General features: G+C 44.4%; 1 protein-coding gene across 1 annotated transcript; it reads left to right on the top strand.

Moving 5' to 3' along the window:
- The first annotated feature begins 10,031 nt into the window (after positions 1 to 10,031).
- Positions 10,032 to 25,471, top strand: LOC146577957 (E3 ubiquitin-protein ligase TRIM21-like). Its single transcript, XM_085268484.1, has 2 exons — positions 10,032 to 10,148; positions 22,784 to 25,471. The coding sequence occupies exon 2, from the start codon at positions 22,793 to 22,795 to the stop codon at positions 24,449 to 24,451; it is 1,659 nt and encodes a 552-aa protein (XP_085124610.1). The 5' UTR covers positions 10,032 to 10,148; positions 22,784 to 22,792; the 3' UTR covers positions 24,452 to 25,471.
- The last annotated feature ends 569 nt before the right edge of the window (positions 25,472 to 26,040 follow it).

The raw sequence follows: 26,040 nt of genomic DNA, 5'->3' as shown, positions 1-26,040 counted from the left end.
TTAAAACGGCGGTGGTGAGGCCCCTTCTGAAGAAGAGCAATTTGGATTGTAATGATTTTAATAACTACAGACCTGTATCCAACTCACCATTTTTAAGTAAAATCTTAGAAAAACTTGTTTTTACTCAGATTAATGATTTTCTCAATGATAGACAGATCCTGAAGATATTCCAGTCTGGATTTAGGGTGAACCACAGCACAGAGACGGCTCTCCTAAAGGTTTTAAATGATCTTAGATGTAACTGGGACTCCCAAAAGCTCTCAGTCCTGGTGCTACTGGATCTAAGCGCAGCCTTTGATACAGTAGACCACGCTATTCTTTTAAACAGACTGAAACACATGGTGGCCTCTCTGGTGCTGTACACAACTGGTTCACTTCCTGTCTCTCTGACAGAACTTTTATGGTGAGTATGGATACATGCTCCTCTAAGATCCATAAAATGATATGTGGTGTGCCTCAAGGGTCGGTTCTAGGCCCTGTACTTTTTAACTTGTATATGCTCCCTCTCGGCAGTGTCATCAGGAGGCATGGAGTGAACTTCCACAGTTACGCTGATGACACGCAGCTGTACATCTCCGTGTCTCCTGATGACACCAGACCAGTGGATGCCCTTTTTAACTGTATCTTGGATATAAGATCTTGGATGGCAGAAAACTTTTTACAGCTTAACCAGGACAAAACTGAAGTTTTAATCGTCGGTCCCGAGGCTCAGAGAGAGAAACTCTTGTCTAAATTAGAGGCATTTTCACTATGTCCTTCGCTACAAGTGAAAAACCTGGGTGTTATTTTTGACTCTGAGCTTGGTTTTATCCCACATATTAAACATGTAACCAAAATTGGATTTTATCATCTAAAAAATATAGCCAGAGTCCGCCCTATTCTCTCTCGGGCCAACACGGAGATGCTGATGCATGCTTTTATTACCAGTCGCATTGATTACTGCCCTGCTCTCTGGTCTTCCTAAGAAGAATATTTCAACTTTACAACTTTTACAAAACTCGGCAGCTCGTGTGCTGACGAAGACCAGAGGGCGGGCCCACATTACACCGGTTTTAGAATCGCTGCACTGGCTCCCCGTGTGTTTCAGGATCGATTTTAAAGTTCTTTTATTGGTTTTTAAATGTCTTAATGGTCTTGTGCCTTCTTATCTCTCAGATCTGCTTTTACCATACGAACCCTCGCGGACCCTGAGGTCCTCTGGTACTGGCCTTTTGATTGTCCCTAAAGTCAGGACACATACTCACGGAGAGGCAGCTTTTCAGTGGTATGGTCCTCGTCTGTGGAACAGCCTGCCGGAGGAGCTCAGGGCCGCAGAGAACGTACATGTTTTTAAGAACAGGCTCAAGACCCACCTTTTTAATTTAGCTTTTACTTAGCGTTTATTTATTTTATGCTTATTTATTCTATCCTGTTATTCTATTATTAATTTAGGCTTTACCTAATATTTATTGATTTTATTCTTATTCATTTTTTAATCTTCTTACTCTATTTATATTTATATTGTATCCTGTTCTTATTTATTTTATCATTTTACCCTGTATATATCCTATTGTTTCATATCTCCAGTGTTTCCTGGGAGGGGGCTCTCTGCACCGGGGCTGTGATCGACCGTGGCTGCTGGGGCTCTGGGGTCCTCTCAGCCTGGCTGGGGGGCTCCTTGGCCTCTCTCCTGCTGTGTGCCCAGCCTGGAGGCTGCAGTCTGTGACCGGCTCCCGGTGCAGACGGCTCCCTGTTATAGTGTTTCCTCACTTGGCTCATGTGAACCCAGCCCAATTTTTACTCTTTAAGTGTGCGCGTGTGTGTGGGGGGGGGATATGTGTGTATTCACATCATTTATGTTAATGAGAGTGTGGGGAGTGAGTTGGAGGGTGGGCTGGGCTGCTTTTAACCACGTAAAGCACTTTGTGCTACATTTTCCTGCCGGAGGAGCTCAGGGCTGCAGAGAACGTGAACGTACATACGGCCTGCTGGAGCGGGGGGGCTAGGAGGAGGAGTTGGCCGTCCGACTGCGGTCTGGAGTGTGGGGCCTCCCTGCTGCTTCGGAGTCGGGGCGGTCTGCATCTCCCCACCACAGGGAAAAGGGTAACACCACCTGGGTCTGGGTGCAGTTCCCCCCTCCAGGGGCAAGGGTACCTAGACCCGGTTCTTAGAGTACGCTTGGGGAGTGTGATCGTGTGTACAGCGTCTCTTTATGTCTGTCTCCACGTTGGTTGAGTGTGGAGTAGATGAGAAGGTGAGTAGGTGAGTAGGTGTAGGTGAGAAGATGGCGCCGGTGAGGTCGGCTGCCGTCACGACTGCTCCGACCACTTTTTCTTTGTCTTTGTTTTTTAAGTTAGTTTTCAGCGTTTCTAAATCGGCAAAATCATCACCATTGGGTACATTAGGTATGACAGTGACACTCTTGTTTCTATTGGTTTACAATGTACTCACAATTCGAAGTTTTTAACTCCGGATCCGAGCTGGCCGAGTGAGATCTTGAGGGAGAACAAAGGGAAGCGGCGGCGGCCTAGAGGGAAGCGAGCCGGCGTCAGGAACAGGCTGAGAGCTCGTGCACACCGCACACCTCTGCCTAGCATCCTGCTCGCCAACGTCCAGTCACTGGAGAACAAGCTTGATGACCTCAGGGCCAGGGTAAAGTTCCAGAGAGACATTCGGGACTGCAATCTCCTCTGCTTCACCGAGACATGGCTGAACCCAGCGGTGCCGGACCACGCCATCCAGCCGGCCGAGTTCTTCTCGGTTCACCGCATGGACAGGACACGGGACTCGGGGAAGTCAAGGGGAGGCGGCGTGTGTTTAATGGTGAACAACAACTGGTGCAACAGTGCGAACGTTGTTCCTCTCACACGCTCCTGCACACCAAATCTGGAACTACTGTCCATCATGTGTCGTCCTTTTTATCTACCTCGGGAATTTACATCGGTCATTATAAGTGCCGTTTATATTCCACCACAAGCGGACACGGTCACCGCCTTATGCGAGCTGCATGAGGCACTCACACAGCACCAGACACAACACCGGGACGCTGCGCTTATTGTGACGGGGGACTTTAATAGCGCCAACCTCAAACGCGCAGCGCCGAACTTTTATCAACACATCAGCTGCCCCACCAGGGGTGAAAGGACACTGGACCACTGCTACACTACGGTCAAGGACGGCTACAAGGCACAATCCCACCCTCAGTTTGGCAAATCTGATCACGCCGCCATCTTCCTCATGCCAAAATACAAACAAAGGCTGAAACAGGAAGTTCCGGTTCAGAGGAAGGTCGCACGCTGGACGGATCAATCGGTGGCCGCGTTACAGGACGCACTCGATGACGCAGACTGGGGCATGTTCAGAAACAGCTCCGATGATGATGTCAACGTGTTTACGGAAGCGGTTGTGGGATTCATCGGGAAACTAGCGGATGATACCGTGGAAACAAAGACTATCACAATGTTTCCCAACCAGAAGCCGTGGGTGGATAAAACCATCCGCGACGCTCTGAGATCCCGCACCGCTGCCTACAACACGGGACTCATGACGGGGGACATGGACCCGTACAAAGCCGCGTCATATAACGTGCGGAGGGCGGTGAAAGAGGCGAAGCAGCGCTACGGGAGGAAACTAGAGTCACAACTCCAACAGAGTGACTCTAGGAGCCTGTGGCGGGGACTAAGGACAATAACGGACTATACAGGGAGTGCAGAATTATTAGGCAAGTTGTATTTTTGAGGAATAATTTTATTATTGAACAACAACCATGTTCTCAATGAACCCAAAAAACTCATTAATATCAAAGCTGAATGTTTTTGGAAGTAGTTTTTAGTTTGTTTTCAGTTTTAGCTATTTTAGGGGGATATCTGTGTGTGCAGGTGACTATTACTGTGCAGAATTATTAGGCAACTTAACAAAAAACAAATATATACCCATTTCAATTATTTATTTTTACCAGTGACACCAATATAACATCTCCACATTCACAAATATACATTTCTGACATTCAAAAACAAAACAAAAACAAATCAGCGACCAATATAGCCACCTTTCTTTGCAAGGACACTCAAAAGCCTGCCATCCATGGATTCTGTCAGTGTTTTGATCTGTTCACCATCAACATTGCGTGCAGCAGCAACCACAGCCTCCCAGACACTGTTCAGAGAGGTGTACTGTTTTCCCTCCTTGTAAATCTCACATTTGATGATGGACCACAGGTTCTCAATGGGGTTCAGATCAGGTGAACAAGGAGGCCATGTCATTAGTTTTTCTTCTTTTATACCCTTTCTTGCAGCCACGCTGTGGAGTACTTGGACGCGTGTGATGGAGCATTGTCCTGCATGAAAATCATGTTTTTCTTGAAGGATGCAGACTTCTTCCTGTACCACTGCTTGAAGAAGGTGTCTTCCAGAAACTGGCAGTAGGACTGGGAGTTGAGCTTGACTCCATCCTCAACCCGAAAAGGCCCCACAAGCTCATCTTTGATGATACCAGCCCAAACCAGTACTCCACCTCCACCTTGCTGGCGTCTGAGTCGGACTGGAGCTCTCTGCCCTTTACCAATCCAGCCACGGGCCCATCCATCTGGCCCATCAAGACTCACTCTCATTTCATCAGTCCATAAAACCTTAGAAAAACCAGTCTTGAGATGTTTCTTGGCCCAGTCTTGACGTTTCAGCTTGTGTGTCTTGTTCAGTGGTGGTCGTCTTTCAGCCTTTCTTACCTTGGCCATGTCTCTGAGTATTGCACACCTTGTGCTTTTGGGCACTCCAGTGATGTTGCAGCTCTGAAATATGGCCAAACTGGTGGCAAGTGGCATCTTGGCAGCTGCACGCTTGACTTTTCTCAGTTCATGGGCAGTTATTTTGCGCCTTGGTTTTTCCACACGCTTCTTGCGACCCTGTTGACTATTTTGAATGAAACGCTTGATTGTTCGATGATCACGCTTCAGAAGCTTTGCAATTTTGAGACTGCTGCATCCCTCTGCAAGATATCTCACTATTTTTGACTTTTCTGAGCCTGTCAAGTCCTTCTTTTGACCCATTTTGCCAAAGGAAAGGACGTTGCCTAATAATTATGCACACCTGATATAGGGTGTTGATGTCATTAGACCACACCCCTTCTCATTACAGAGATGCACATCACCTAATATGCTTAATTGGTAGTAGGCTTTCGAGCCTATACAGCTTGGAGTAAGACAACATGCATGAAGAGGATGATGTGGACAAAATACTCATTTGCCTAATAATTCTACACTCCCTGTAGTGGCTCACTGGGGTGCATGTTCCTAATAGTGTGTTTACTTCATTAAACTGGATGCCATTTTTCTATGTTTTTTTGTCTAAGTTACGCTACAGCTGTTCAGAGGGAGCTGGAACAAATGACCCTTGCTATCTTCACCATCGAAAGAGTTGATCCCAGCACTCCTTCAGCCGATGTGGGTATAACCATTTAGTGTGTCCTGCATGACCTGGAAGACCTGGCCTCTGCATGCGCACTCTTAATGGGTGGGATATATGCACTAAATCTCAGTTAACCTCAAGACTGAAAGCTTTCTTTGAAGTACTTCAGAAGCTCTTCCTTCATCTGTATGTCAGCAGACTCTTGACCAAGGTACAGTTGCTCAAGAATAAACTGAATGAATAAGCCAACCCTTAATTTGGATGATGAATGTTCTGTCAGATGGACAGAAGTTTTTCGGAGGCTGAATGGGATAAAATGGTAATTTGTTGAAAATGACAGATAAAGGGAAAATTACATTTAAGAGAAATTTTGAAAATTTTGAAAAGTTTGTAAACTACTACAATTTGAGAGATTTTACTCTTGTGGGGGGGATTTAATTGAGAATCAAAGGATTTAATTGAGAGATGATACTGCACCAGAAATGTTGAAGGGTGGTGTGTATATTAGCGTTCAAGGCATATTGTTATGAGGTGGAAATATGTTCATATTCAGTTTGTGTTACATTGTATGCATTGTAAAGGTAATTGCAATACATACTAAGAATAAGGGTAAGTTAGGAATGCAGGATGAATGTATAATTTGCGGACTTTTAAAGACGAACAATTGTTTCCATGTTAAAATGTTTACAACTCAAGCTTTTTGCCCAAACACTGGTAAAATAAACGTTGACAGTGGCAAGTGTTAAATGGTTACTGCTGTGCTGTTGCAAAAAACTGAACGCTGACAAGCTGTTTTATTGTTAGACCATAATGTTGGCATGTTTTATTAAAGTTTTAGTTGGGATGGTGATATAATTTTCTTTGATTGCTAATATCAGTGGGCTATTTATTATTATTATTATTATTATTATTACATTAATTTTTTTATTGTGGCTGTTGAGGTGGACACTTCACTTTGCATTGTTAAAGGAAAGCACTTCATTGGCGTTGTGTTACTGGACTGACCCTAAGCAATCATTGCAAATAGCAACTTTGCTATTCATTTAAGACACTAAAAGAAAAAACACTCCAGACCTTACTAGCATCACATGTGCATAACTCAAGTGTCATCTTATCAATGTGTTATGTGGTCTTCAATGTATTTTTTTCTATTTCTGGTAGATACAGACATTTAATTTAAAGTCGTGATGTTGCATCTGTCTACATACTGTTAGTTACTAACCCTAATGAGCTGTCGTGTTTTGTTTCGGACCGGTTTTACACAAATGCTCACTGAATGTGTTGGCAATAAAAGAAATTTAAAAAAATAAGTTGGATGTACTTAATTCATTTGTGTGGAACCTGTTGACAAAATAGATTTAAGTAAAACTAATTAGTAAAGCACAAGGTGGCTGAAAATGTAATATTTGAATTAATCTAACTTAAATTTAACATTTTACTGCCACAAATAAGAAATGTGTTGAAGTAACTAAACTATCTAACCTGTAAATATATCATCTATGTTCATACAACAGAACTTGATTTAGGTAGTCTTAAATATCTCTTGTTAATCTTAAGTAGTTTTTTAAAATTAGATGAACTAAAGATTTTTGCTTTAAACTAACACAATGCAATTTCGTGGAACCTGTTGACAAAATAATTTTAATTAAAGTCAACGTTTCATTTTTTTGAGTGCAGAGGGAGGAGGAGGTGAACAGTGATGTTTGTTAGACAGGATCAGACTGAAGAGGGAACATAAGAAGAGTTTCATGCTGGATTTGAACAGGACAGGAAGATAAGCTCCGCCCAGCAGCTGAGTCCTCTCTGCTGGTGTTGGACTGCAACATCAGGGAGTCTGCTTCCACATCTGGTTTCCACAGCTGGAGGAAGCTGTCCCACGAGCACGCCTACGCCCCTCTGTCATTACTGAAGTAGTGATGGTGTTTAATCAGTGTGAGACTGTTTCACTGGTCCAAGCAGAGATTTACATAAATGAGCTTTTATGAGTTCTTATATTATCTGATCAGGCCGTTTGCTCCTGTTAAAGATAAATGTGCATCGAACGTTGTGGGTATTCATGAGTCTAACAGTTTAAACCTGTGTGTGACGTTGTGTCCTTGAACGGCCCTGACAGACGGCTGTAGTCCATAATATTAATGTTTCCTGCTGACTGAAATAAGCAGCTGAGCTCTGTGAGGGCAGAGCTGCTGCTAACAGGTGAGTCTGTTACCTGGACTGGACTGAGTGAGCTGCTGTGTCACAGCTTTATCAGTGACACACTCAGCATGTGTGTGTGTGTGATATGTCACAGTGCTTGAAACACACATGAAAATATATTAAAGGTTGAATCTTTGTTCTTTTGGTTTGTGGAACAAAAATCACCAATGAAGAAACATTGAAGAAACGCGAGCGTAAAACTTGGTGTAGAAGTGCAACAAACGTAAGCCGGCTCATTTGATGGTGTGATGCTTGAAAAGGATTTGCGCACCTACATCATTATTTACGGTTTAAATTGTGCTGCCTTCAGGTGCACCTGGTAAACTCAGGAATCTCTACTCCAAACCACAGCAGGTTGTTTTAGAGGCTTTTCTGGGTTAATGTTGGTTTGTTGGCAGAAACATGTCTGTGATCGCTGTGTTGTTCTTTTTGATGCAGGATTTCATGTAACTAAAACCATAACAATAAAGTAATTTTAGTACTTTATTACTATTACTACAAGTCTAGTGCGCATGCGTCAACTAGCATGCGTCAGCTAGCATGCGTCAGCTAGCATGCAGCCTGTTTCAGTTGCTCCTGCTTTTACTCTTTACTCTAATTTTTTCTTACTTATTTCTTTGTCCTTTACTGAGTGTGTTCATCTGTTTAAAAGCTTTCTTTTCAAACATGTGGATGGAGAGAGTTTTTGTTCTGCTGTTGCTTTCACTGAGGAATGGGAGCGCAGCACAGCAGCTACACACCAGAGATCAGCTGAGCCGCCTGATGCTGCTGTTGCAGATTAACTGGTGTCTCAGATTAACTGGAGACGGTCAAACAGATGTGTGACAGACTTTAAGGAGCTGCTGCCAACAAACCAGCAAATAAACACTGAATATTTCATGTGTGACATTTGTGAGGTGGCCTTAAACACAGTCCGTCAGTCTTTTTGCTCTTGAACAGTGAAATATTAAAAACTGTCTGGAGTTTATTTGGTGATGTTCTCGTGCACGAGGCGAAAACAGCAAACAAACGTCACAGTAAATCTTTCCAGCTGATGTTAGGCATCCTCCACCTGCTGAATCCACTTCAGCCTCTTCCTGCTCATGTTCCTGTTTAGAGGCACAGTCGGCCTGTAAATGGAGAAAACTGAACACAGGAATATTTGGATTTGCTTCTTTTTCTCTGCTCATGTTCAACTTGTCTGATTCAAGCTGGGAATATTTATTAGAAACAAAGTGAATAATATTATTTTATTATCACGTTGATGCAGCACATGGTTCAGTTAGCTTTGTATAAACACGTGTTAGAAATGTTCTTCAATCAGCTCTTTTTACTCTCATTTCACAGACAGTACTTTTTACTTTTACTTGAGTAAAGAAGTTGAATTAGTACTTGGAGTATTTTTAACAGTAGTACTTCTACTTCAGTACACACTGTGTGTACTTTTACCACCTGTGTCTGAGACCTCCTTCAGGGTCCAGCTGAAGCTCTCAGTCTGCTGTGGAAAAAGGAAATCCAGGTGAGTTTCTGCTGATCACCTGAGGCCGTCATTACTGTGTGAACCCACACACCACTCCTCACTCCTCCCACCCGCTGCACACAGTCACTGAGTACAGACCGGCTGATTCCTGTAAAGGGAGAGGCAGGAAGAGGCGGAGCAACAGCTGAAAAACAAGAAGCCCAACGTCATTTTGCAGAAGTGACAGTGTGAGAGAGCAGCAGCAGAGCTGCAGTCGAGTCCTGTTTGTCTCTAAAAGAAGATTCACTGGAGTCCATCAGGTTCCTCTCAGCAACAGTGGTGAGTGCAGCTGATCACACTTCCTGCTTCTACACAAATCTTCACTCTGTTCAGGGCTCTAGAGCGCCACCTCATTTCTCAATGGTGCGACTAAAAAAAAATCCTAGGTTTTACTGGTGCGACCAGCCATTCGAGTAAAAGAAAAAGTCTCTGAAAGTGTCCGAGTGGTCACCAACAGACACACATTATGCCCATTTCGTGGTCTAAACCAATCAGAGATAGTCACCTCTGTGATTGGCTGTGGTCCATATGTTCCTGTGTGTGGGCGCATTTGAAAGTGCAGGCGGATAGAGAGAGGTGAGTAGCCTGGGCCTGATGGAAGTGGATGTAGCTGTGGGTAATGAGAAAAGAAAGTGGCTTGACCAGTTTCTCTGGCTAAGATACAGTAACACTGACAACATGATGCACTGCATTTACTGTGGTGAGTGTGGAAAGACCATGGGCAGTCTTGTGCCAAGGTGGGTATCCCTGACAGAATTAGTTTCCCCTGCGTCGCTGGGCAGGGAGAGCGGATCCAACTGACTCCGCCTCCGCTACAACCAACTAGATAAAATACAATTTAGTTTAGTGAAAATGTGAAAAATGAGAGTGACCGTTCAGTTTGTGGGTTACAAAAGTGTTCTGAAGGCAGGACTGTGATGCAGTTTTCTGCCTCGCCACTAGAGGGCGCGGCCGTTTTGTGAGTAATGTTTTGACTGGGATGGAAAATGGTGTTCATGAAGGCAGTGTCAATCACAAGTTATGCTCGGGAGCAGTTTATGTGGGTTCAATGAGAGTGTGCGTCCATAAGCCTGGTGAGTTACAGGATATTTCTTGTGTAAGAAGGATAGCCTGTATGTTTTATTGCTCTGGACGTCCTCTGTTTGTACATTTTCTATAAGCTAAGTTATCGCTAAGCTAAGCGGGCTAAGCTAAGCTAAGCTCGCCTAGGCCAAACTGAGTTCAGTTTGAGTTGGTGATTTGTTATGTGTATTTGCCTTCTTTAGTTGGCATCATAAGTGAGTGGGGCACAAGAGTTAAGTGATGGGAAGATGTTTATTTTCTTTGTTGTCAAATATGGTTCAGACTATAAGTAAAAGCCGCCAGCTTAGTATTAGGGCCTATAAGACAAGTATGTGGCTGTAATATGTTATATGGTGATTATTGTTGTCTATAATTTGATTGTAATTTGTGTTCTATTTTCCATTCTGTTTGTAGAACCACACACACACACATACCCACACTAAATCTGCCATTAAAGAGCTGAACGATCATCCCCTGTCCTCGTTATTTTCTGGAGGGTCATAGTGGCACTTGACCTGTGCACACCCTGCGATCACCACCGTAGAACTGAACCTCATATCACAAATCATCATAACAAAAAGAATGTGACACATCTATTGTTCTCACGTGTTATCGGATGGGATTATTTCAACAAACAGTTTGACTGATAATTATTTGTATCCTTCTGTAACTGTACAGAACTGTAATGAGCTAAAACCTGATTGTCATTCTAAGAAGTGTTTTTGAAGTGGGTGGCTGTAGCTGAGGTATCAGAGCAGGTCAGCCACTACCCAGAAGGTCGGTCGTTCGATCCCAGGCTGCTCCATTCTGCATGCCAAATAACCTTGAGCAAACTACTAACCACATGTTGCTCTCCGATGCATCCATCGGAGTGTGAATGTGTATGAATCTTAGATAGAGCACTTAGGAGCTTAGAAGAAGTGCTTGTGTGAATGGGTTTGAGTGAGTGAATTAGTTGTATAAAGCGCTTTGAGTGCTCAGGCAGAGTAGAAAAGCGCTATTTAATTCAATTCAATTTTATTTATATAGCGCCAAATCACAACAACAGTCGCCTCGAGGCGCTTTATACTGTACAGTAGATAGAGAGAAAAACCCAACAATCATATGACCCCCTATGAGCAGCACTTTGGCAACAGTGGGAAGGAAAAACTCCCTTTTAACAGGAAGAAACCTCCGGCAGAACCAGGCTCAGGGAGGGGCGGGGCCATCTGTCAAGTCAAGTCAAGTCAACTTTAATTGTCAATTCTGCCACATGTACAGGACATACAGAGAATAGAAATTGCGTTACTCTCAAACACTAGTGATTAGAAAAATGCAAATAAAATAATTAAAAAGTAAAAATTTAAATAAATACAATACAGTTTTATGTATAACAAAAAAAAAGCTATGCAATATACAATATTCAAGTAAGGAGGCATAGTGGTGCAAAATAGGCAAATAGTGCAAATGGAGATTTAGTAGTGTACGGTAAGAGAAAGTGTAACAACAAAGTCTTATGAGGTAATGGCAGTCCAATGCTCCACAAAGTGACTGGAGCAGGCCAGTGAGTGCGTCAGAGAGTGAGTGTGTGTGTGACAGAGTTCAGTAGGACCGTGGAGGAGAGAGGGGAGAGGGGGCAGAATCGGGAGGGAGTTAAGCTTCCTGACAGCCTGATGGATGAAGCTGTCCTTCAGTCTGCTGGTCCTGGCCTGGAGACTCCGCAGTCTCCTCCCCGACGGCAGCAGCTTGAAGAAGCTTTGCATTGGGTGTGTGGGATCAGCCGCTATGCAAAGGGCTTTTTTAGTGAGACGGGTGCTGTAAATGTCCTGGAGGGAGGGGAGAGAGACACCAATGATCCTCTCTGCAGCTCTCACTATGCGTTGGAGGGTTCTATGACAGGACGCATTGCAGGCTCCAAACCACACAGTGATGCAGCTCGACAGGATGCTCTCGATGGTGCCTCTGTAGAAAGTGTGCATGATGGGGGCTGGTGCTCCTGCTCTTCTTAGTTTGCGGAGAAAGAAGAGACGCTGCTGTGATTTCTTGGCCAGTGCTGTGGTGTTGTACGTCCAGGAGAGATCCTCTGTGATGTGCACACCCAAGAACTTGGTGCTGCTCACTCTCTCCACAGACGCTCCGTCAATGGTCAGAGGAGCATGTTGGGTGTGCATTCTCCTGAAGTCCACGACAATCTCCTTCGTCTTCTCCACATTCAGAGAGAGATTGTTGTCAGCACACCACGTGGCCAGGCGTCTCACCTCACTTCTGTAGTCGGTCTCATCCCTGTTGCTAATGAGACCCACCACCGTTGTGTCGTCCGCAAACTTGATGAAGAGGTTGGAGCTGTGTGATGGAGTGCAGTCATGGGTCAGCAGAGTGAAGAGGAGGGGGCTCAGCACACATCCCTGCGGGGCCCCCGTGTTTAAAATGATGGTGCTGGATGTATTACTGCCGACCCGTACTGCTTGAGGTCTTCCGGTGAGGAAATCCAACATCCAGTTGCACAGTGAGGTGTTGAGCCCCAGCTGGACCAGTTTTTGAGTGAGCTGTTGGGGGATTATGGTGTTGAATGCTGAACTGAAATCTATGAACAGCATTCGAACATATGAGTCATTTTTGTCCAGGTGTGTGAGTGCTGAGTGGAGTGCAGTGGAGATGGCATCATCGGTTGAGCGATAAACTGCATTTCAAAAAACATTTCCCTTACCTGTTCGCTCAGGGATTAACATGTGAATTAGCATTTTGATTAACAACTTCATTTAAAAAATCCTGCTGCTATTCAAATTAGCCACACCACTGCCTCAGAGCCGTAACACCATCCATGGCTGCAGTATGGAACAGATGTGGGTGTGTCCTCATCTCCCAGAGGAGTCCAAATCGTCATCAAACAGCCCTACTGACACAAAAACGTCAAAATATAAACAACCAGACTATCAGCAGTGATTTAACTACTTTAAGACCTCTGTGAAAACCATTTACAGTATATATCACAGAATTTAAGGCCTTTATGATCACAGAGCATACAGAGAAAAGTACTAAAATGAATCAATTTCAGCTTTTGTTTCTCATGATGTATATTGTATTAATAATTACATTTCATTATCTGTCTTTACCCAGAGGTGGGTAGTAACGAGTTACATTTACTCCGTTACATTTACTTGAGTAAGTTTTTGAAAAAAATTTACTTTTAAAGTTCCTTTTTTGCACGATACTTTTTACTTTTACTTGAGTACATTTGTGAAGAAGAAACTGTACTTTTACTCTGCTACATTTGCAAAATTCGACTCGTTACTTTTTAAAAAAAATAATTAGTTTAACACATTAGATAACATGCTGCCAGTGGAGTTTCCAGTAACTTTTTCACCAATCAGATGTGGCCATGCAGTCACATGACCAGTTTGAAACTGTGGCGGGCAGAGCGGCCCAAGCGTTTCAAAGTAGCGGACACACGGAAAGAAGAGCCAGTTGTCTACGCTAGAGCTGAAGAGGATGAACACCCTTGGCCTCATATACTAAGAATGTTTCTCTTAAAAGCAGTACAAAAGAACAGCTATGTCTTCAGCGTCGGTGTCTTCAGTGAGAGCCAAAACAACAACTTTTCAGCGTGAAACAACTCAGCTGTGTAACCTGAGGAAACGGTAAGTTTTCTCTAAATATCTTTTAGCTGTGGTTTGCTGGATGTCAGTCTGATGTTACAGCAGCTGTGTCGAGCTCGAGCTGCGAGTCATATTTTCGGCGCTACGTTGTAGTGAGATAAGGTTGTGGGTGTTTTGTGCAGCTTCAGCTGTCTTTTAACGGCTCGCTGGTTAGCTAGCGTGAGCTATAAGCTAACAGCTAGCCTGGTTAATGACGCTAGAGTTCCACGCACATGCAAACAGCTCGTCTCTACTGCTTTAACTGTTAAAACAGAAGCAATACTGCGGCTGACAGGGTTTATTATGTGAAGCAGCAGCTTGTTTAGTTTAAACAGTCTACATTAAGCTGGGCAAACACTGTGGGATTTTTTTCAGTCACGTTATTCAGCTCCTGCTCAAACTGTACAATTGAATCTCAGGGGTTAGAAGTTCATAGGTCACGATGCAGGTCTCACACTATACGGCCTGATGCTCTGATGCGACCTGAGTGCTCAAACTGTGCGTCCGTAACATGAAGCTTATCATACAAAATCTGTCTCTGGCTCTCCCTCTCTGTCTTTCACTCACACAGACACAATATAAATACAGTGTATGGCCAGCTTTTGGAGGCTAGCTCCAAACAAACATCTGCAGCTTGGCAGTGTATACAGCACTATAATGACCAGACCTAATTCTTTTGAAAACCTTACATCTTTCCACAGGTCTCAACTTCATCAGACATCACCTAGACTCAGAGCTGGATGAGGCCAGCACAAACAGCGGCCTAACCGACGAAGATGATGGATCCATGGGGTCAGGAAAGCCAGAAGCAGGGCTGGAGAGGTACCTTTCATGTCCATTCACTGGAGGTGTGGATCTATTGCATGGCGTTCCTCACATCAAGAAGCTGTCGATCAAAGTCAATACAGCTCTCCCTGCATTGCTAAATATGCAGAAATAAATGCAAACCCATACAATTTATGGTAAACTGAGCTGCCTTGTATGAACATATGTTAAAGTTGCCTCATGCTAATGTTTTTACCTGAGGCTGCTGTGCCATTTGGAGCAGAAATGAATATAAAGTTTACAGCATATCTTGTCACTGGAAATTGTTTGCACTGTTTATATATTTATATTATTTACTGCAGGTATTGGTGAAAAAAGCTTTATGTTGTGAAAAAATGAAGTCTGGAAATTAGAATTGTTGTGCCTTATTTTTGTTGATGTTTTTACATATATTCCTTTTGAAAATACTAAAATTTGTACATTTATTTATTTTTATTTGTCTGATAGCATTTATTTATAAAATAAATCGGACATTTCAAACAGTTACTCACTACTTGAGTAGTCTTTTCGCCAAGTACTTTTTTACTCTTACTTGAGTAACTTTTTTGACGACTACTTTTCACTTTTACTTGAGTAATAATATTTTAAAGTAATGCTACTCTTACTTGAGTACAATTTTTGGATACTCGACCCACCTCTGTCTTTACCACACATCAGGGCTGGACTGGGACAAAAAATCGGCCCAGGCATTTTGACTAGAGACCGGCCCACCAGTTATTATAGGAAAAGCCATAAAGCCTTTGAATGAAAACGAAGGCTGTTGTGACAGTGATGTACACTGTCTTGTTGGTATATGTATGATGTATGATGTACATTTTATATCAGATAAAAACTTTGGATGTAAGATTCAGATAATTACTTATTGGGGCAGGGATAGCTCAGTAGGTAGAGTGGTGGCCCCATGATCGGAAGGGCGGGGGTTCGATTCCCTTGAACAGCTACCCTGAGGTACCCCTGAGCAAGGTACCGTCCCTACACACTGCTCCCTGGGTGCCCAATGGCTTCCCACTGGTTCACTGAGTGAATGGGTTAAATGCAGAGAGGAATTTCCCCACGGGGATCAATAAAGTGCACTTCCTTTCTATTAAAAGCTAGACGTTTTAAATGAGAATAAGAAAGAAAAGTATTTCCCTGTTAATGCCCTGCCTGGCCCCCTGGCAAAACTTTCTAGACCCGCCCCTGCACAGTTACCAGCTGTAAGCTACGTAGAAAAGGATCCTGGTGTTATTTGTCTCTCAGAAACAGTTCATAACTTCAACTCATTCATGTCACCTAAAAGGTAAACCTGTTTATCCATCACAGCTCTGATGATCCAGTAAGGACATCTCCTGGTTTCATCTTCATGTTTCCCTCTCACCACATATCCAAACCGACATCATGACCAGCAGCTTTACAGCTGTGGCTCCAGCAAACATCAGCTGATACTAGAAATTAATATTAAATAAATTCTAACAACAGCTGATCAAGCTTAAACCTGCTGCTGTTGTTTAGCGCGACATCCGCTGGTTTCCTCTTTCTGGCGCAAAGTGGGCGATAAACAAACAAGAGAGCCGATCAGCTGATCATTGATCAGTTTTCATGATTGAAGTAGAAACAGGAGAGGGAGGGGGGAGAATGAGAGAAGAAGAGGCAGCTGTGCAGCGTAACGACAGAATAACTCCAGCTTTGTGTCTTTTTCTATTCTAGCTGAAGTCCGGGACAAACTGTGTTCCTTCTCAGCTCAATACGAAACGCGTAATATTTTCTCTCAATACGGGACGATTCCATTTTTTCCGGTTGGCAACTCTAATAATTAACCTTATGAATAAAATAAAGTTCACTATCAGTAACATCATAGCACCCACCCAGCTGTATAGAAACTCCGTCATGCTAGCTAGCACGCAGTACGAGTTATTGTAACTGACTAAAAAGTCAGCATAACGAATATAAACTCCACCTAAACTTGGTTTATATCTGACCCAGATAGACTGTATCTCATAACTTCTTACCTGAAGTTCAGTTCACCTGACACTCGGACGGGCGGCCGCCTCGGGTCTCTCCTCCTTCAGCCTCACCCGCTGGCCTCCACCACTTGCTAATGTTACTGAATCTGTGGACGCTCCGCCATAGCCACCACCAAACAATTGAGTTATTTTTACACATCTCCCAGCATCTGGCCAATCCACCACATTTCAGTTTTTACACCGTTACGAAAAAAAAACAAAAAAAACCCATCGGCCCATAAAAACGGAAAATCACCATCGGGTTTCTTCGGGACAGGAACAATGATGGACTCTTTGAAGCATGTGGGGATCACCGACTGAGATAAAGAGATGTTGAATATCTCCGTGAACACAGGAGCTAGCTGGTATGCGCAGTCTCTGAGGATACGACCTGGGATGCCGTCTGGTCCTGCTGCTTTCCTGGTGTTCACTCTCTTGAAGGCTCTCCTTACTTCATGCTCGGAGATGACGAGCACGTTTCCGGTGCTGGCAGTATCTTCCTGTCTGCAGCCGTTAGCGCCGCTAGCACTAGCATCGTTGGAGTCCTTAGCTGCAGCCTCGAAGCGAGCATAGAAAGTGTTCAGCTCGTCTGCCAGAGTCACGGCCGCGTTCGTCATACCGGTTGTTGGTGCTTTATAGTCCGTTATTGTCCTTAGTCCCCGCCACAGGCTCCTAGAGTCACTCTGTTGGAGTTGTGACTCTAGTTACCTCCCGTAGCGCTGCTTCGCCTCTTTTAGGGACAGCATCGCTAGCGGTAAGCGTAAAGGAGGTGGGCTTGCTGTTTTAGTTAACAACCGGTGGTGTAACCCTGCCAACATAACAATCAAAGAAAGGATTTGTTGCCCGGACACTGAACTGTGTGCTGTTGGACTCAGGCCGTATTATTTACCCAGGGAATTCTCTCACGTCATCTTGGTGGCTGTTTATGTTCCCCCCTCTGCTAACCCCACAGCTGCATGTGACACTATCCACTCTGCCATAGCTCGGCTACAGACTCAGCACCCGAGTGCCTTTATTGTGATCTCGGGTGACTTCAACCACGTATCACTGGACAATACACTACCAACATTCAAACAATATGTGGACTGTCCCACCAGGGGAGAGAAAACTTTAGACTTACTGTATGCTAACGTCAAGGATGCATACAGCTCCTCCTCCCTCCCCCCACTTGGTAGGTCAGATCATAACCTGATTCACCTCACCCCCCGCTATGTGCCAATTGTGAGGAGGGAACCTGTGACCACCAGGACTGTTAGGAGGTGGTCAGAGGAGGCCTTAGCAGAACTACAGGGCTGTTTCGAGGTGACCGACTGGGAAACACTCTGTGAGCCTCACGCCGAGGACATCAATGGGCTTACTGAGTGTATCACAGACTACATAACTTTCTGCACCGACTCCATTGTTCCAGCTCAGACTGTTCATTGTTACCCAAATAACAAGCCGTGGGTGACTAAGGACATCAAAGCCCTCCTCAACAACAAGAAGAGGGCTTTCAGAGGGGGCAACAAAGAGGAGGTGAGGAAGGTCCAGGTGTTACTAAAGGACAAGATCAGAGAGGCTAAGGACAATTACAGGAGGAAGCTGGAGTGGAAACTCCAGCAGAACAGCATGAGAGAGGTGTGGAGGGGCATGAAGACCATCACTGGATTCAGGCCAACCAACAGCAGGGGAGCTGAGGGAGGTGAGAATAGAGCCGACGAGTTGAATCTGTTTTTCAATAGATTCGACACCACAGTGTCTGCTCCCACCCCCACAACCTCACCTGCAGTCAGCCTGGAATCCAGAGCCACACCACTGTGCCAGCCTCTCTCTTCACATGTTGCCTCCTGTGAGATTCCTGACACCCCTCCCCCACCCATCACCTTCACTCAATACCAGGTTGAGATGCAAATGAGGAGACTTCACTCAGGCAAGTCTGCTGGACCAGACGGAGTGAGTCCCCTTGTCCTCAAGGCCTGTGCCCCCCAGCTGTGTGGAGTCTTTCATAAACTGTTTATGCTGAGTCTGAGTCTGCAGAGGGTCCCGGTGATGTGGAAGACATCATGCCTCGTCCCTGTACCAAAGACGCCACGTCCCAGTGGCCCCCAGGATTACAGGCCCGTGGCACTGACCTCCCACATCATGAAGACCCTGGAAAGGCTCATCCTGGACCAGCTGCGACCCATAGTAAGACCACATCTGGATCCCCTTCAGTTCGCTTATCAGCCTCGTCTCGGAACAGAGGACGCCATCATCTACCTGCTCAATCGTGTCTACACCCATCTGGACCAGCCGGCGAGCACTATGAGGGTCATGTTTTTTGACTTTTCCAGTGCTTTCAACACCATCAGGCCGACCCTCCTGGGTGATAAGTTAGCAGCGATGCAGGTGGATGCTTCTCTGGTGTCCTGGATTGTTGATTACCTGACAGGAAGACCACAATATGTACGTCTCCCACAGTGTGTGTCTGACAAGGTGATTAGCAACACAGGGGCACCACAGGGGACTGTCCTCTCCCCCTTCCTCTTCACCCTCTACACCACAGACTTCAGCCACTGCACAGAGACCTGCCATCTTCAGAAGTTTTCTGATGACTCTGCGGTGGTTGGATGCATCAGCAGGGATGATGAGACAGAGTACCGGGCTGTGGTCGACTCCTTTGTCACGTGGTGTGAGCAGAATCATCTGCAGCTCAACGTGGCAAAGACCAAGGAACTGATCGTGGACTTCAGGAAGACCAGGAAACACTTGACCCCTGTTTCAATCCAGGGGGTCAGTGTTGACATTGTGGAGGACTATAAATACACACATTGACAATAAACTGGACTGGGCTAAAAACACCACAGCACTTTACAGGAAGGGCCAGAGTCGTCTCTATTTTTTGAGGCGACTGAGGTCCTTCAACATCTGCCAGAAAATGCTGAGGATTTTCTATGAGTCTGTGGTGGCCAGTGCGATCCTCTATGCTGTTGCATGCTGGGGGAGCAGGCTGAGGGTCGCAGATGCCAACAGACTTAATAAACTGATCCGTAAGGCCAGCAATGTTGTGGGGATGGAGCTGGACTCCCTCAAGGTGGTGTCGGAGAGGCGGATGCTGTCCAAGATAAAGACAATGTTGGATAACACCTCCCACCCACTCCATGACATGTTGGTCAGTCACAGGAGCTCGTTCAGTGAGAGACTGAGATTACCAAAAAGCACCACTGAACGACACAGGAAATCATTCCTGCCTGTGGCCATCTCCCTGTACAACGCATCCACTTAACACACTGTTTGCTGCTACAACTACACATGTTTCTTTTCCAAATATTTATTTATAAGTGACTTATGTATGTATGTATGTATATATATATGTATATATTGTACTATTCTTAGTTAGCGTATTGTCTGTCTTGTCTTAATGTTGGTTTAAAATGGAGCACTGTAACAAAAAATAATTTCCCCCAGGGATCAATAAAGTATTCTGATTCTGATTCTGATTTACCGCCCTCCGCACGTTATATGACGCGGCTTTGTACGGGTCCATGTCCCCCGTCGTGAGTCCCGTGTTGTAGGCAGCGGTGCGGGATCTCAGAGCGTCGCGGATGGTTTTATCCACCCACGGCTTCTGGTTGGGAAACGTTGTGATAGTCTTTGTCTCCACGGTATCATCCGCTAGTTTCCCGATGAATCCCACAACCGCTTCCGTAAACACGTTGACATCATCATCGGAGCTGTTTCTGAACATGCCCCAGTCTGCGTCATCGAGTGCGTCCTGTAACGCGGCCACTGATTGATCCGTCCAGCGCGCGACCTTCCTCTGAACCGGAACTTCCTGTTTCAGCCTTTGTTTGTATTTTGGCATGAGGAAGATGGCGGCGTGATCAGATTTGCCAAACGGAGGGCGGGATTGTGCCTTGTAGCCGTCCTTGACCGTAGTGTAGCAGTGGTCCAGTGTCCTTTCACCTCTGGTGGGGCAGGTGATGTGTTGATAAAAGTTCGGCGCTGCGCGTTTGAGGTTGGCACTATTAAAGTCCCCCGTCACAATAAGCGCAGCGTCCCGGTGTTGTGTCTGGTGCTGTGTGAGTGCCTCATGCAGCTCGCATAAGGCGGTGGCCGTGTCCGCTTGTGGTGGAATATAAACGGCACTTATAATGACCGATGTAAATTCCCGAGGTAGATAAAAGGGACGACACATGATGGACAGTAGTTCCAGATTTGGTGTGCAGGAGCGTGTGAGAGGAACAACGTTCGCACTGTTGCACCAGTTGTTGTTCACCATTAAACAGGTGGTCAGACTGTGAAAACAGGCACTCAGTCAGATGTTGAGCTCTCCGTTTCGCTGCAGGGTCCCTTCATTCTAAACTTATCCGTGTCGAGCCGAGTGTAAATCCCGAGGCTGAACGGCCTTTGTACAAGCACACACAATTTGTAGCAGGGCGAAGCTATGAGCTAGAAAAATCCAAGCTGGCAGACAGCCTGTGTCTGACCAACCAATCAGAGAGCTCCTTACATCCCACGGTGTGGCTAATTTGAATAGCAGCAGGATTTTTAAAATGAAGTTGTTAATCCAACTGCTAATCCAAATGCTAATCCACATGTTAATTCCTGAGCGAACAGGAGAGGGAAATGGATTTTGAACTGCAGTTTATTAAGGTGCAATTCAAAAAAGGTTTTTTAAATGCAGTTTATTAAAGTGGAATTCGAAAATGTTTTTTGAAATGAAGACTTAAAAAGCATTTTAAAAATCAGTTTATTAAATTTGAATTCAAAAATGAATTTACAAATGCAGGTTTTATTCTACAATTCATTAATTAAGCACAGAATTTTTTATTTCGATGCGCGTGGCTCTTGTGGTCCTTCATAGACCTTGAGCGGCCAATCACCTGCGGTCCTGCGTCCTGCACGACCGGTTCGGGCCAGTCTGGCGTCTGCAGACTGCTGCCTCCACCCCCTGGCTCGGCCTTTGCGTCTACGAAGCCCTGACTAGGGTGCGTTGTCATTGACTCCCGGCATCTTCACGGCAGTTCGGTTGCACTGTCTGCTCACTGGTTGTCTTACAGAGTTACCCCGTACATATGGAATATGTAATGGTGTGGAGAGATAGTCTCGATATGCTAGCGAATGTACGGTTATGGTGTAACCTTGGTTCTCTTAGTGAGAGACTATCTCTCCGCCGCTCTGAGACGCGTTCCAATCAAACTATCACCGGTGTCACGTCTGCACAGCTGTTTTATACGTGAGCTGTGGGACGTAGACGGGCGTGCCGGAGTGTCTTAAAGAATCCATATCCACACGCCACGACCAAGGGGGATCGTAACACCTTACATATGGAATATGTAACGGTGTGGAGAGATAGTCTCTCACTAAGAGAACCAAGGTTACACCGTAACTGTGCGATACAGCTGTCTTCATTAAAGATGAGTTCAGATCAAAAATGATGAACTGCATTAATGCTTTTTCTGAAGTATCAGGTCTGACTTTAAACATAAAATGTGTCCTGTTCAGATAGGCTTGTGTCCATAAAGAAATCAAAGGTATTCCTGTCAAACAACAAGTGACTTATTTGGGAATGTCAGTCTCAGAGGGTTATCTCTCATTTTTAACATTTAATTCCAAAAATGACAAATATAGATTTGATCTGTGGCTCCTGAGCGATCAATCACTGAAAGGTAGAATCCTTTTATCTAAAACAGAGGACTTATCTCACTTAGTGTATCCTGTAAAAGTCATAGATGTTCCTAAATCATTCAAAAAACAGTCGATGCTGCACTTTATAACTTTGTGTGGAAAAATAAATCTCAGTATTTAAACAGATGTTTACTAAATCATCCTGATAATCAAGGGTTTAAATAGGTTAAAGTTCCATACATCAGCTTAGATATTCAAGGTAAACTGGATCAAACATGTCATCAGACACAAACATAGATGATGGTGGCTTTATCAAAGGCTTCTTCTCTACAAGCATAAATCTTTGATTTGGACAAACAAATGTTTTAAAGACAAAAATAAATCAATGTTTTATGAGAAATGGATCCAGAATAATATTAATGATGTATCGCATCAAGTGAATGGAAAAGGTCATCTTCTTCCTTATCCTGAGTTTGTGACTAAACTTAAAGAAACCTAAAACTTCTTAAAACTTATAGAAGTCTGTTCGCTTTTCTTTCCAAGCTTCTTAGACTATTGATGCTTGTTTCTCTCTTTTAAAAGATGAAATTTAAATTGAATTTTGAATGAAATGTGTTTCTTTTCTTTCTCCCTCAGAGTGCAGACATGTCTGCTGCCGGCAATCTGCGATCTGAAGATCAGTTTCTGTGCTCCATCTGTCTGGATGTGTTCACTGATCCAGTCTCTACACCATGTGGACACAACTTCTGCAAAACCTGCATCAGTCAGCACTGGGACATGAATCAGAGCTGTAAGTGTCCCATGTGTAATGAGACTTTCAACATTAGACCTCAGCTGAGGGTCAACACCTTCATCTCTGAGGTGGTTGCTCAGTTCAGACGTGAAGCTCAGCAGAAAGCCAGCAGCAGCAGCTCAGAGCAACAAGCTGCCAAACCAGGAGAAGTTCCCTGTGACTTCTGCACTGGAACCAGACTGAAGGCCCTGAAGTCCTGCCTGGTGTGTCAGACCTCCTACTGTCAGACTCACCTGGAGCCTCATCAGAAAAAGGAAGCTCTGAAAAGACATCAGCTGATTGATGTTGTGGAGAACCTGGAAGGCAGGATGTGCACGAAGCACGATAAACTCCTGGAGCTGTTCTGTAAGACCGACCAGACATGTGTCTGCACGCTCTGCTCTGTTTTAGACCACAAGAACCACGAGTTTGTTCCTCTGAGAGAAGAATATGAAGGAAAGAAGGCAGAGCTGGAGAAGACAGAGGCTGAGATTCAGCAGATGATCCAGAAGAGACGACTGAAGATTCAGGAGATCACAGAGTCGGTGAAGATGAGTAAAGATGCTGCAGACAGACAGAAAGCAGAAGGTGTTCAGGTCTTCACGGCTCTGATGGAGTCTGTTGAGAGACGCCTGAAAAAGTTCATAAAGGAGATCGAAGACAAACAGGAAGCTACAGAGAAACAGGCTGAAGGTCTCATCAAAGATCTGGAACAGGAAATCTCTGAGCTGATGGAGAGAAGCTCTGAGGTGGAGCAGCTCTCACGCTCTGAAGACCACCTCCACCTCCTCCAAAGCTTCTCCTCCCTGAAAGCTCCACCCAGCAAGGACTGGACAGAGGTCAGAGTTCATCCACCATCATATGAGGGGACTGTGGTGAGAGCTGTGGCTCAGCTGGACGAGACAGTCTGGAAATATATGAATGACTTGTTTGAGGCTGAGCTGCAGAGGGTCCAACAGTATGCAGTGGATGTGACTCTGGATCCTGATACAGCACAAACTAATCTAATCCTGTCTGATGATGGAAAACAAGTGTACTGTGGTGATGTGAGGAAGAACCTTCCAGACAACTCAGAGAGATTTTCTTACTGTCCTATTGTTTTAGGAGAGCAGAGTTTCTCTTCAGGCAGATTTTACTTTGAGGTTCAGGTTAAAGGAAAGACTAAATGGGATTTAGGAGTGGCCACAGAGTCAATCAACAGGAAGGGAAAAATCACACTGAGTCCTCAGAATGGTTTCTGGACTGTAGTGCTGAGAAATGGAAATGAGTACATAGCATGTGCTGACCCTCCAGTCCGTCTCTTTCTTCTTCCTGGTCCTGAGAAGGTGGGGGTGTTTGTGGATTATGAGGAGGGTCTGGTCTCTTTTTATGATGTAGGTGCTGCAGCTCTGATGTACTCCTTTACTGGCTGCTCCTTCACTCACAAACTCCACCCATTCTTCTGTCCAAGTCTAAGTTATTGTGGTAAAAACTCTGCACCTCTGATCATCTGTCCTGTCAATCAAACGACATCAACGACTGATTTTATTTGATGAATGATTGATTTTTATTGAAGGGAAGAAATGAACATATTGAGTGTAAATACTCTACAGTGTCTGAATTGACCTAGCTAGAAGTCTGACTAGCTATCCAAACAGCTAAACATGAACCCAGAAACTCCAAAAAGTAGATGAGCTCTTAAGAAGTTTACTGGTTCTTTCATTTTCTGAAACTGCAACAATAAAGGGAATGTGCATTTTCTGTGCTCAGAAAGTGAGGACAGTGAGCTTTATTGTAAAGTAAAAAACATTGACTATGATCATATAAATGCACACAAACACATCTCTACACACATATGCAAATGCATTATATTGCCTGAAAAAAATTGGGCTAACTGCGCAGTGTTGCCTTGAGGCAACGAATGAAAATGAACAGTTTTATTGTATAAGTAAATTTTAAAAAGTAGAACAAACAATCAAATATGCTTCTTAACATATTCATGCACATACAAGTATATTTTAATATACATTTATTTCACTATAAACATGTAAAATAGTGATCTTTATCTTGCCTCCTAATGGAGATGTCTCTCATGTAGTACAGCTTGCAGAAAGGGGTCCCCCCCCCCCCCCCCCCCCCAAAAAAAAAAAAAAAATGAAAGTCACCCCACCTTCAACTCATCATTTTATTGGAAAGAGATGTGTCTGGTAGCATTATTTGACAAAAAAAAAGTGTTGTCTTTTTTTGAAGGGCCAGTGTAAGGCATGAAAATGTGGTTTGTTGCCTCAGGGCAATGCTATGCTGTAGAGGGTTAAGTTATTTAGCCAGACTGAAACTGTGCAGAACAGGAAGCTTTGTGCAGAGTTGCACAGGACATCGCCTATTTTTATGCTGCTAAGAGAGAATAACAGGAAACAGCTTGGGGTGAAAGAGTGTTGAGACTGTAAGTGAGGTGCCTTAGAGGGGGGAAGTTAGCTGTGTATTTCCTCTTTGAGATCTACCAGACTGCACTTTGGGTGGTGTCGGGTGGATCTACCACATATGTGCTTAATAAATATTTGTTTTTGACTGGACCTGCTCTGAGTATTGGTTATTTATTCTCAGCACATCAAAATGAATCGGAAAAGGCACTTGGCCAGAGGTGGTGCTGGTTGACTCGACTCCATTTTGACTGCACACAAAGTAAACTGCACACTTTAATTGTGAAGCAGAAACGCTGAAATCGGAGAAATAAAACATACGAGGGGAACGATAATGAAGACAAGATTTACTCTTGCTGTCCTGTGAACAGGATCGGCGTAGTGTTAATTGTTTGCTGTTTTCGCGATCACGTCACGCATGAGAATATCACCAGGTAAACTCACGACATTTTAAAACATTTTGCTGTTCAACAGCATGAAGACTGACGGAGTGTGTTTGAGGTAACCTCACAAGTGTCACAGATGACACATTTGGTGTTTATTTGCTGTTTTGTCGGTAGCGGCTCCTGAAAAGCAAGTCTACCACACATCTGTTCGACCAACGCCAGTTAATCTGCAACACCAGTTAATCTGGAACACCGGCTTCTTCGCTGTTCCGCTGCGTGTTGTTGTTTTCGTGACGTATCTTCCATCGACCAGACGATTGGTCGTCTACAGTGGGA

The sequence above is a fragment of the Mchenga conophoros genome, linkage group LG3 (genome assembly GCF_057382185.1).
Source record: "Mchenga conophoros isolate Kocher_MC1m ecotype Shallow Benthic linkage group LG3, M_conophoros_male_GT1.1, whole genome shotgun sequence".
Classification (NCBI taxonomy): Eukaryota; Metazoa; Chordata; class Actinopteri; order Cichliformes; family Cichlidae; genus Mchenga; species Mchenga conophoros.
This window is presented reverse-complemented; position numbering and strand designations above follow the sequence as displayed.